The 13,157-nt window shown below is 49.8% G+C and overlaps 1 protein-coding gene across 2 annotated transcripts in view; it reads left to right on the top strand.

The window, feature by feature from the left end:
- Window positions 1-2,179: 2,179 nt before the first annotated feature.
- The window catches only part of NTN4 (netrin 4), a 49,163-nt gene continuing 38,185 nt past the window's right edge, over window positions 2,180-13,157 (top strand). The window contains exons 1-2 of one of the 2 annotated variants that reach the window (XM_065043334.1): window positions 2,180-2,385; window positions 6,513-7,042. In XM_065043334.1, the coding sequence (XP_064899406.1) occupies window positions 2,331-2,385; window positions 6,513-7,042 (585 nt within the window). In that variant the 5' untranslated portion in view covers window positions 2,180-2,330. Of the gene's footprint in view, window positions 2,440-6,512; window positions 7,043-13,157 lie in introns of both variants that reach the window. The other variant, XM_065043333.1, reaches the window with a different exon arrangement.

The following is a 13,157-nucleotide window of genomic DNA, read 5'->3' as shown; positions in this document are numbered from 1 at the left end:
GGGGGCATCAGGGGGATCTGAGCTGCCCGTGGCTGGACTTGCAAGCTGTGTGTCCTCCAGGAAGTAAAACAAATTCATCTAGGAAGATCAAACAGGTTTTATCAGGTTGCAGAGGTGCTAGGTAGGAAAGAAAGTATGACCTAATTATTTGGCTTATGAGGACCGAGGCATATGATCCAGCAGCATCTTGAAGGAGCAGGCTTATGATACGAAGGTGAGGACAGTTCAAGAGTTCTTACTATTTGCACACTCCAGGTGGCTTTTGGGATGTCCTACCTGAGGTTACCTGGAAGTTGTTAATTATTCTCTCTGGTTGTCTATGCAATGGACCTGTTTCAGCAATATCAGACCTCCTGCCCCAGCTGTAAACCTGTCCTTTCCACACGCTCTTTCTCTCTCCTATCCCAACAATTTCTCACCCTCCCTCCTCCCCCCTCCCATTTTCCCTTGATGGCCACTGCTCTTTCCTCTCATTTCTAACTCAAGCCCAAGCCTGGTTGCCCTCTTCCTCTCCAGCCACCAATATCACCATCCATCGACTCCCTCAGGATTTTGTTCCGCAGTTTTTCAGTCTGGATGATCTCTTTCCCTCATGCCCCAGGGATTTCTCCAGAGCCATCCTCTGCCCCAGCCAGCCCTTTCTTCTCCTTTCCAATTACTCCTCCTGCTCACAGACCTCAACTGCTCTGTGCTCCTGACGCCTATAGTGAGCTCTTGCTCTGGTCCGCCCAGACTTATCACCCTACAGCAGACTTATCACCTGGCAATTTTAACGCAGGAGGAACTATGAGTGCTGAGTTACAACGGAGACAAACTCCTTGCCCATGGCTTGCACTTTCCCTTTCCTAGCCCTGTATGATGTGACTGCTGCAACCTGGTTGTAACAACACAAACCCCTGTGTGATTCCTCAGCAACACATTACCCTTTTGTGAGGCATGAGGCAGAAACACTTCAGAACATCCTTTTCCTCCATGGCCACTGCCATGAAGAGGCTCAGAAGTGTGGGTGCAGCCCTCACCGTGATGAGCAGGCAGCAGGACAAGCCCCTGAGTAGCTCACAAGCAGCCAGGTTCCTGGGGGCTGGAAGTCCTTGTCTAGACGCGCTCATCTGGAGGCCAGAGAAAATGACAGCAGCAATGCAAGCAAAATGTTTCTCTGTGGTATATAAGGCAGCACTAAAAAATTTGAAAGATTACAAAGATCAGCCTACCTGTACCTTTTAATGTATAGATAATAGAGACAACACCTTCCCGTGAGTCAGATGTTCAACTGCTATAGACTAAATACCTCTCATTTTGGTGGCCATATAAACCCAAGCAACCTCAAATGTGTGGCATTGCATTGCAGGCAGCACAGCGGCCTTAAGATACCATCAGGCTGGGTTTTAAAACAGAGCCATTCTGAAGTTATCCCAGTTCTAAGTGTTGAGTAAGAAGTATGAAACATTTTGTAACACTTGCGACACGCTCACCCCCTGGGTTAGATTCAGGTAAGTAAAAAAAATGACTGCTCAGAAGCGCTCCACCTTTGTTCTCCTAATGTTGCTCTGCTGAGATCTAAAAGGTAATGCTGGTGGGAAAAAGTAGAGGTGACTTTTCCTATTTTCAGAGCCCTAAACTTCTGTTCAGGTATGATGGTGGGTGCTGTTGAACTGATCAGACTGCATGGGACTTTCTGTCTCTTAAAAATTGTGAGCTAATCCACGGATTGTCAGATCCTGGGAAAGACAGGAAAACCTCTTACATTTACGTGGCTCCACCACTCGGTCCTTCAGATACCAGGAAAGAGTCGACGAAACAAAAAACGTCTTCAAACTTTTGAGTAACTCAGGTTTAGTCAGCGACTAGTTAGGTCTCTCTTTTAAAACCGAGCCGGGCCGGGGGCAGCCTGCGGTTCAAAGCTTCCACCCCCTCCGTCCCGACAGCGCGCCCGGGCTCAGGAGCCGGCGCCTCCCGGGGCCTGGTGCGGGCAGCCTCCCGCCCCGGGGCGCGGGTCTCTCTCCCGGGCTGCGGGAAGGGGGGTGTGCGGTTCCCTCCGCTGCAGTACCGCGCCTTGCCGCGCACCGGCAACCGCCCCCCGCGGCGGGGCCGCCCCGGCGGGGCAGGAGGGGAGGGCAGAGCGGCGGGGCGGGGCGCGGGGGCGGGCGGTGGCGGGGCGCGGCGCGGCGGGCGGCGGGGCGGTGCGGTGCGGCGGCGGGCGGCGGGGCGGCGCGCGCCCGCCCGCCGGTGCCGCGCGGGGCGCTGATGCCGCGCAGGGCCGGTCGCGCCGCGGGGCGGCGGGGCGCGCAGGGCGAGTGGCCGTGGGGCGCTCGGCCACGGGGCGCTCGGCCATGGGGCGCGGGATGTGGCTGGCGCTGCTGCTGGGCGCCGCCGCCGCCGCTGCAGGTGGGTCGCGACCGTCCGGCGCTCGGCGTTCTCCGTCCTCCGCAGGCGTACGAGGTAGATACGGGGCCGTGCGTGCGTATGTGAGCGTGTGTGTACATACACGTGTATGTACGTATATATGCCTGTGTGTACGCACACGTATTTGTGCGTGTGCGTAGGTGCGCGCCTGCATCGAGTAGCACGAATCCGTGTGCGCACCTATATACACACACGTATGCAAGTGTATATATACACGCACATAGGAATGTGCATGCGCGTATATGTGCGTACATGCTGTGTATGCATATGTACGTACACAGTATGTGTGTACGTGTGTGTGTATCTATGTGGAAGGGGCTGGGGCTGCGCTCCCAGCCCCGCGCCCCTCGCCGCAGACAAAGAGGGGTCCGGGCGCCCCAAGGCTCCGGTGGAGCGGCGCGGGGAGCCGGGGCTGGGAGAGTTCGTCCCGGGGGCTGAGCACGGGGGAGCCGGGCGATGCCACGGGAGAGTTCGGCCCGGCCGCGGAGCGCTGCGGTGAGCAGCGGCGGGACGCGGAGGAAAGGCGCTGAGGGCTCCGCATCGCTTTTGCGTGGCGGTGCCCCGAGCGGTCGGGGTGCGGAGGGGCGGCAGGCGCGGCAAGCAGGGCAGGGCAGGCAGCGCAGGCAGGGTTTACAAAGCCCCCTCCCGCAGCATAAACACTTTGCGCTCAGATCTGCCCGCAGCGGGGTACTGCCGCGCCACAGCGGAGACAATTGGGCATAAACAGTTTGCATAACGCTTCCTCGGCCGGTCGCAAGCCGAGTGCCAATTTTCTTCTTTAAAAAGAAGAAAAAACTCAGATGGGAAACAAACATTTAATCAGGCACGAGATATAAATGAAACATCACAAGGCAAGTGTTGCTAAAATGCTTAAGCAGGAAGCATATGATTTTCCATGGATGTTTTACAGGTGAGTCACGGTATTTTCTGCATGCGCTTACTCATCACTGAAGATCCCCGTCCAGTGGCATGTACAGTATATAGGATGGGAGTACTTAGTTGGGCAGATTCGTTAAGTGCAACTGGAGAAAAACACCTTTTCCTGGGCTGTGGCAGAGCAGTCGTGAGCTTGTGGCTGAGAGCATGGAAATCTTTATGCTCTCATTTGTCCTTTTACTGAATTCCTGTGGCAGCCAGCATTACACTAGAAAGCTGTCACTTTTCATAACATGCAGTGCTCTGCATCCGTCATGCAACTCTTTCCAATTCAAGTGAAAACAAACACCCTTTCAAAGGGGGTTTCCTCTCCCCGCCTCCTGCCCGTGGGACGGGAAGTAGGGTCTGTGTGCCAGCAGCATTTCTCAAACCCTACTGAAGCCAAGGTCCCTGACCCCAAATCTGGTCTCAGGTGAGGAAGGGACCCTCCATGCCTGGCCCAAAGACAACTGCAGTCAGTGACCATGAGTGACTGGGGTTGGAGCATACCAGAAACTGGAAGCAATCAAGTACTCTCGCCTCCCAGAGTCTCACATGGGAATTTGGTAGCCAAACCCTCCTGTCTGGGCTCAGGCAAAGCCTTTCCTCTGCTCTGGGGACAGCTATGCTGAGTTCTGCCACCACCCCAGTCACCAGGAAACCTCCCACTGGACGTGTCCTCCTCCACTGCCTCCCCAGAGGCAGTAATTGGTGGTTTGCAGAAAAACAAAAGGACTTGATGAACACAAACAATAATCTCGACCTGTCTCAGGGTGCTGACTGAGCCCTGCTCTTTTTATGTCTTTCCAAATCTGCTTTGCAGTCCCGCAACTGAGGGAACCGCGGTAAATGTTCATCTATTTGTTTTGCGACTAACTGCGCTGTGTTGCACGTAGCCAAAGAATTCAGGAAAGCAGCCAAAGACATAAATTAGGCAAACTTGTGGCAAGCCTAACTGATAATATGATAATAGCACTTACCTACCCCTCAGGAGAGCTGCGTACGTTAGTTAATGTTTATACAGTGCTTTGAAAAGGATGTTTAGGAGACGTAAGTGATATTACATCAATTTTACAGTTATATGTGTTTACTTTTCTACAGCAAGTGTATTCTGCACAGTTAATATAGATCATCTCAGACACAGTTTTACCAGGTTCCTGTAGAAGCTAACTTGACTGAGTATTTCTTGTTCGCTAAGAATTTCCCAGGACTGCTTACCCAGTGAAATCCGGAGACTGGATTCAGAAGTGTTTTGTAATGGGTGCATAACAAGCAGCAGTCCACATCTGTTCTGAATAATTGGTATAAAAAACCTATATAGACCTGTGGTGGTAGAAATATTTTCTTTCCAGGGTGTTTTCTTGAAGAGCAGAAGGAGTGGGGAATGCTGTCAGGCTCTGAAGGCTTAGCCTCTGTTATAGCTTAATTGCAACTATGACAGTGTAGACAAAAGCTAAATAAACCCCAAATAAAGGATTTATTGGATGCTAAACTGAAACAACCTTTGGACATAATAAAAATGCCAAGAAGAGGTCATAATAATTGGTGCACAAAGCTGACTGTATATGACTGGCCCAGCGATAAAGAAGACATTATGCACCTCGGATGGTTTAGCTTGCCCACATCCAAGACATTAGAGCTTTTTTTTTTTATTTTAAACAGTTATGGTTCATCAGATACAGCCTTGACCTACTGTTACATTTATTAATAAAGAGGTGGAGAGCCACCAATCAAATGTTCCTGCACCAGGAGTGTTACATTGCAGATGGTTTCACACCAAACCCCATGGTGATTTTATTTTTCTTTGACAGTTTAACTGTGGATTTTTAAATCGACAAGGCTTCCAGAGAAACTTGAACAGAAACCACAGAGCCTCAGCTGCAAGGCAGCTTGCCAACGTCATTTCAACCAAGGATTATTTATGGGTTTTCCCCCTTTATACACATCAGTGACACCCTTCCCAAACTTAAGCAGTGTTTCAATTTAACCGTGGCCTCAGCAGCAGTTTGGGACTGTGGCAAGATTTGGGCTAGGGATGGAGGGGTGGGAAAGGGGGTGAAGACTTGAGGTCATTGGTGTCAGGAGATATTCCCACCAGCTTTTGCACCCCCAACACCCAATCTGTCACATGGTGAGCTGGGGTGCAGTGATGCTGTCCCCCCACAGCCATCTCCTGGTCTCCCACCAGCACGCTGCCTGGGCTGCCCCAGTGTCGCTGGCAGCTTCTCCCCTTCCCCACCACCACCTGTATCCCCTTGGAGGCCTCGGTGCAAGGGTGACTTGGCCACGGCCGCTGCCCCCAAAGCCTCAGCCCTGCTCTGGCACCCTTGGGACAGCAGTGTGAGGTGGAGGCATCCCTCCTGCCATGCTGCCTGCTCTGCTCTGCAACTCGGTGGTGATTTTCCCAAGCAGGGAAGCCCTGAGGAGTTTTTGGTTTGTTTTGCTGAACTTCATGGAGGGGAGCAATGAACAGCTCTGCCGCACTCTCCCTCAGCCCTTCCTGGGGTCAACAATACTGGCGACATGTGGTCTTGGCAGGGGCAGCGTCCCCAAAAATCGTGCCATGGGGTACATCTGCTCCTGCCAAGGTGTGGTACACCCACCTCGGGAGCCAGCCTCATCCCCACGCTCTTCTCTTAGAGAAGTGATCGTGCCACTGTACTTGGCACCGGTGAGGCCGCACCTTGAACACTATGTTCAGTTTTGTGCCCTTCATCATAAGAAAGACATTGAGGTGCTGGAGGGAGTGCAGAGGAGGGTGACAAAGCTGGTGAGGGGTCCGGAGCACAAGTCTGATGAGAAGCAGCTGAGGGAACTGGGGCTGTTCAGCCTGGAGATGAGGAGGCTGAGGGGAGACCTTATCGCTGTCTGCAACTACCTGAAAGGAGGTTGTAGCATGGTTGGTCTCTTCTCCCAAGTAGCATGTGATAGGACAAGAGGAAATGGCCTCAAGTTCCACCAGGGAAGGTTTAGATTGGACATTAGGAAAAATTTCTTCATGGAAAGGGTCATCAGACATTGGAACAGGCTGCCTAGGGAAGTGGTGGAGTCACCATTCCTGAAGGTATTTAAAAGGCATTTAGATGAGGTTCTTAGGGACAAGGTTTAGTTAGGTTATATTTGGACTCAATGATCCTGCGGGTCTCTTCCAACGGAAACAATTCTGTGAATCTATGATTCTCTCTGCCTCACAGGTCTGGGCAGCGTGGCAGCAGCGGGCAGCCCCTGTGAAAAGGCCTGCAACCCCCGGATGGGCAACCTGGCACACGGGCGGGCCCTGCAGACGGAGACAGCCTGCGGGCGCCATGCTGCCGAGCCCTTCTGTGCCTACGCTGAGGACGCCCAGCGCCGCTGCAAGCGCCTGGCCTGCGGCCGCTGCAGTGCAGCCCACGCAGGGCTGGCCCACCCCCCTGCCGCCATGGCCGACTCCCCCTTCCGCCTGCCCCGCACCTGGTGGCAGGCAGCCCAGGATGCCCCCCAGGAGACCATCCGGCTGGACCTGGAAACCGCCTTCTACTTCACCCACTTGATTTTGGTCTTCAAGTCGCCCAGGCCGGCTGCCATGGTGCTGGAGCGCTCCCAGGACTTCGGCGAGACGTGGAAGCCTTACAAATACTTTGCTGCTAACTGCTCGGCCACCTTCGGTCTGGAGGACGACGTGAAGCAGAGAGGAGCCATTTGCACTTCCAGATATTCGAGTCCCTTCCCCTGCACCAGAGGAGAGGTAGGTCTGCCGGATTCGGGAAGGGAAAGTCCTCACTCAGCCCCCTTTCCCTCTGCAATCTCCGCTCTAGCCTTTATGCTTATTTGTTGCACTGACATCCCTTGTTATTGAATTTATTTCACAAGGTGAATTAACATAATTCATTCCAAGGCGATGCAGGCACCACCCTGCCTCTTGCTTTGCTGAGCTCGTAATCCCCTTTACTTTCCTAAAAGCTCCTCTCCCCTCACACAGGGAAACTCCCTCATGCAACTGCAAACGAGGTGGATGCTGCCAATTTCTCGGGAAAGCCAGAGGGGACGTTGTTTTTGACAGTCTTTTCCAGATCTGGCAGTCTTGTGGTTTTGGGGTGACTTTGACCAAAATGCAGCAATCTTAAAATTGAATGTGTCCAGATTTACTTTTAATAGTGATTGCCTTCACCGACAAGTGTGTAACCAGTGAAAATATCTACTGACCACACTGAACCATGGTTGCCATAAACCAGATTAGCCAGGTAATTAAGAAATTTATACCTCATATTTTTTCTTTTTTTTTTTTTTCTGTGCACACTTATATGAAAAAAAAAAAAAACGAAGAACATCATGTTTGCTAAGAGGAAAAATTTCTGTGAAAAAATCAGGTTATTTTCAATATCAGAAGCAGCAGATAACACATCATGCACTTGGAGGTGCTGCCAGTAATACTCTTCTCTTTGGTGCCTAAGCCTGTCCTGCAGTGCTGGAAAGACTCCCCTGCGTCCCACAGCCGTGGGGCTGCCCACCCACATTCCCAGTGGTGGGGAGGTGTCCTCAGTGACCAGCCCTGGACTTTAAAGGCTGCTCCCTCTAGTGGCCTCATTTAATGAGCTTGTATGAAAGTTTAATCACATTTAAAATTGCCCTCTGACCAGCATTCATGCCTGAGAAAAATCACCTGTTCAGATCCCTCTGCAGTCATTTGGGGTTAGCTCTAGCCAGGCTCTGAATAGCAAGCCACTCTCTACAGAAATGCTGCGAACTGTTTGTTCACCAAAGTGCATCTCTTATCTGCATCTCAGGAGGCAGCCAATGTCCTGTTCTAGGAGAAGCTGCTCTGTGCTCTTGTCAGCTCAGAAACAAGGGTCTCCAGACCTGTCAGACAGACTCAGAAAAGGGTTTAAATCAGACGACTGGTGAGAGGGAGTGTTATCTTCCTCTCTTCTCCTGCCTCCTTTTGCTCATGCCCCCAAAAAGCTGCCTGAACTTCCTTTCACAGTGAAATACATAAAGGGGATTTATAAGGAAGATGGAGACTTTTCACCATGCCTGATTCTGACAGGACAAGTGGCAACAGTTTTAAAATGAAATTGATTTAGATTGCATATAAGGAAGACATTTTTTATTATGAGGGTGGCAAGGCACTGGAACAGGCTGCAGAGAAAAGCTGGGATTCCCCATCCCTGGAAGTGTCCAAGGTCAGGCTGGATGGGGTTTTGTGCAACCTGGTCTAGTGGGAGATGTCCCTGCCCACGGCAGGGAGGTTGAACTAGATGATTTTTAAAGGTCTCTTCCAACTGAAGCCATTCTGCGGTTCTGAATTGGGGCTAAGTACAAAGTGTTGCAAAAGAAATTATGGATGTACCTCTCTGGGAATTTTCCAGGCCCTCAGCACTTCCGTCAGCCTCTGTGTGACACCACCTGAATCAAGGCTGTGCCAGCCTGTGATGCAGGGTGGGGACTGAAATCTATAGCTCTCAGGCCAGCCAGTGGGACATGTCTGGGGTACTCTGACTTGTACACTCCTTTTTCAGCTTTCCCAGGGATCATTCTCAGGGTTGAGAAACCCAGGGTGTCATTCAGGGCAGCATTTGCTTCATTTGTGCTGGCTTCCATGTAGCCAGCACCCCGGCACAGTTTTCAGTGTGGTCACCACAGTGATGTACCTGCATACCGGGTCAGGGGCTGTGTCTGGTGAGAACCTGTGCAAATTTTTGGGGGGTTGTCCTATGCAGGTACAAGAGTTGGACTTGATGATCCTTGTGGGTCCTTTCCAACTCAGGACATGGTATGGTTCTATGAAATGCCAGCCTCAGGCCAGATCCTCCACAGGTCAGTGCAGTGCATGGGGACAGGAGGATTGTGTGTAGAAACCAGTGCCTATACATTTCAAGAAAGAAAGGAATTTGGTGGCGTTTGATGCATCTGCAGTAGCACACTGCAGAAACAGGCTATTTGCCAAGCTTGCTCCCATGGGATCTTTTCTTTTGGCATTGCTTTACTTAGTCTTATTGCAAAGAAGCTATAAAAGTCAAAATCATTTAATTATTCCAGGTTTTAAACAAATGTTAACTCCAAGGGGCTGGAGCTTATAAGATTTTATTTATATGGCACATTTCAGTTCCCTGTGCTTTTTACCTGCAAAGTAATAACAGCAGCTCTCTGGTGACCAGATGGCAAGCCTGCATGCTTAGCAAATATCACATTTAATTTATTACAGTGTGCTACATTCCAGCAATTACTCGTAACTGCCAATAGCAACATGTATCTCACCTAAAGAAACATCAGAGTTTTGTGTTCTGTTTGGAGTCATGTTGTGCTTTACTCCCACTTCTGGTAGCACCTAATTTCAGACATATGGAAAAAGTAATTTCACTTGAAACAGTGGTTTCAAATATGCAGTTATCTGAAATGTCCAAGTCTGAAGGGTATTATATAATTGCAGCTCAATTGCTACAGTTTTCTTTAAAGCACAAACGTAAATTCTGCGAGTGCTACTGGATTTCTTTTTTAACTTTTTAGAGTTTGTTAACTGCAATGCAACAACTGTAAGCTGTGATCCAAACTGTGTATCACGCCGCCTGTGTACCACTTTCTCCCACTTCAAACATTTCAGCACCACATGTGCATTTCCGGGCGCAGGGTCAGGGCTTGCAGGGTGTTGCAGGATGGCAGCGTGTGTGCATGCTGCTGGCAGCTCAGTCACTGCTGCCTGTCCTCCTGGATGATCAATTTGCAGAGCTCAGGGGAGGCCTCAGGAGATGATGGCTCATCCCAGATGGCACCAGTGCTGATCCAACCATGTTTCTGCTGAGCATTATGGCACATGCGAGCCCTGTTTCAAGGCAGCAGCGTGCAGAAGCTCATAGTACTCAGGGGCTTACCGCATCTTTTTAATAAATCACATGTTAATTTGTAGCAAAAGTGTATCTGCTTCAATTTTTTTAAAAAAGAAAAATTAGCCTCTTAGGTTTCTTCTGCCCTCATCATTATGAGTCATTCCTTAGATGCCTATTTCAACTCTTATGACAAAAATCCTCCCTCATCACAACTTGCCGTGATGTTGACCTTGAGGAGATTTATGATACCACAGAAAGCAAGCTGCCAAGCCTCTGGGTTCATTTCAGAGATCCAGAGTTCAGAGCTGGTGGAGAAATGAGAGACACTGTATTGGCTCTGGAAGATGCCTTTTGTCTTTCTTCTGTAGTAGAGTGTCTCTGGGCTTCCCTTTGCAGTGGTGGGACCAGGGTGGTGGAGGGCATTGGGAGAGCGGTCTGCATGGTACGGCTGCAGGGCGTCACCGTGCTGCAGTCGCCTGAGCTGAAAGCCAGCACAGTGGTGGGAGCCAGCAGTGGTATTGTCACACACCCTGTGTGGCACTTGGCAGGTCTACTGATGGGTAGAGTCACCTTGGCAGGGACTTGGCAAGTCTCTGCTCTCCTTTGCTACCTGTCCTTGATGCTGCAAAACCACCAGGCGTGGTTGTCCTCTGCTGTGGGTGCATCTGAGTCCTCTACTCTGAAGCAGGCATGAGCTGGAGGATAAACAGGCCAGGGGGTGGAATTAGGAAGGAAAGGGCAGATCTGGACAGAGCTGTGGAGGAAAGAGGTTGAAGGTTGTATGGCACAGCAGTGATATCAGGGACACTGCACTGATGCCCTGGGTTTGGTCTTAAAGGCTTTCTCAGTGGAAGGAAGCATGAGTTCACAGGTCAGCACGTGCTCAGGGACTTTGCTGAGCTGAGCCTCATGCTGGAGTGACCTGGCTGTAGTCTGGCCTCATGCAAAGAAGAACCACCCTTTCAGCAGCCAGGAAAGCAAAAACTTCTCTGCAAAGGTCCAAGAGCCACACAAAACATCTGAACCCCTCCTCGGTAGGGAACAGACGAAAAGAGGCAGATGGTGGGTGCCCACGTCCTGCCCCGGCATCCCCAGGCACTCAGTGCCTCCTGTAGAGAAACATACCCGCAGGCTGGCACTGCCCTCGGGACCATTCAGTGTTCAACACCTGGGGCCAGGCTGTCCCCTGTCATGGGGCCCATCTGGTATGGGCAAAGGAGAAGCGAGAAGGAAGAGGAAACGTCAGTACAACCAACCTGGGTTTCCAGCAAGCTTCAAGCATCTGCCAGTTTGAGGGGTTGGATTTGCAACACTGTGAAAGGGATAAGAAACTCGTTCCCTGTCAGAGAATAATTTTGGTTCAAAGGGATCACTGAAGACTTTCCCCATGCTTAATTTAGTGAATCTATTGTTTCACGGCAGTAGTTTGTTTGACATAGATAGAAGCCTCTAGATGCTGGCCTTATATCATCGGTGTCTTAAGAGAAAAGGCTAAGGCCAAGTTTTAGCCTGGATCATACGAAAGTGCTACAAATCCAGAGTATTTCCACCATTTTCCAGGGTGTAACCCCTCAGCCACATTATTGCAAGGGAAACCAGAACTGGATTCACCAGCCAAAAATAATCTGATCTAAGCAAACAAGAAGTAGAAATAAACTATTTCAGCTTCATGCTCAGACAGGAGTGCCAATTTTATTAGTATGAATAAAAGGCTATCTTCCCTCTCATAGTTCGGATCGTATTAATATTTCTTCTAATCTGATCACTGTTACAGGCTCATGGACAAGGGGTCCTCAGCAGATGTTAATTCTTTAACTGTGAGGGAGAATGACTGTCCACTCTGCAATGCAATTATCTCATTCACTTTACATTCCCATTTGTGGTCAATTCAGATTAGCTCGCCTGAGTGTCCCCATTTAGACAAGCTCCAGGATAAAAGGACTTACTGAAGCAGAGTCTCCTTGACAAGATTTTAGTAAACTGGTAACTTATTTGAGCATTCATCTACTCAGAATACTGCTAATAAATCACTTGGAGACCTCAGCTATTGTTGCTGTTTGCTATTAATAGGAGAGGCATATCTGCAGCTCGACTGTATTCCAGCAAGAAATTCTAAGGTGCTTTTACCTTCTGAAACATCACATACTGCTGTTTTACTGTGGGATGTGTGACTCACTGACAATTTTACTGATCTCATGTGTCTCTGTAGCAGAAAAGCCTTCAAATGTTTTGCCTTGCACTGCTACTGCATGCAGCCTGCCTCCGTTCCTTAAGGGTCTGGGCACCAGCCCTACTGGTTCTACATGAAATTAGCTGTGTAGAGAATTAAATTGTGTCCTGCTACTCACAAGTTTGGCCCTGATAGACAGTAGGGAGTTGTAATGCTTGCTGACACAAGCAGGAGTTAAAGGTACTCAATAATCTTTGTTTTAGAGCCCTAATTTTGGGTTGTAGAAACACTGTTGCAGCCTAGAAGATTTTGGCCTTTTTTGATTGTCTTTTAGGCCCAAATAAGATTATTTTTAAGCTTATCATTGCTGTCCTTAACTGAAGCTACATCTCCATTGCTCTGAGATCTTCCAAGGATCTCTGAGTCATGGGAGATTTGAGTTCAGTCACTTGCTGGAAATGAGACTCCACAAAGAACCTGGGCAAATATGCAAGAATAACTTCAAAACAGCCTGGGATGTCAGCCCATTAGGGGGCTGCAAATGACTTTTTTTTCAATCTTCCCGTGCCATTGGTGTCTGCACAGAGAGAAAACAAAGGCCCAAATTGACCAGAAGGAAAGAAGGATCCTGGCTGATGTTCAACAGCGCTAGGGACATGTGAGGACATGGCTGAGGACATGGCTGGGGAAGTATGTTTTCAAGTTCCATCTCTACATTTTGTAGAAGTGCGTTTTATGGGAAAACAAACAAACAAACAAACAAACAACCTTTAACAGTATCTTCCTGATCATTCTGTCTTTGGGAAAATGTGAATTGTCAGGCTCTGTACAGAAATGCCATGTGCAAAGGAGGGTCTGTTCAGCTGGTG

The sequence above is a fragment of the Columba livia genome, chromosome 1, assembly GCF_036013475.1.
Source record: "Columba livia isolate bColLiv1 breed racing homer chromosome 1, bColLiv1.pat.W.v2, whole genome shotgun sequence".
NCBI lineage: Eukaryota > Metazoa > Chordata > Aves > Columbiformes > Columbidae > Columba > Columba livia.
The sequence above is the reverse complement of the archived record's forward strand: the minus strand, read 5'-3'. Positions and strand labels throughout refer to the sequence as shown.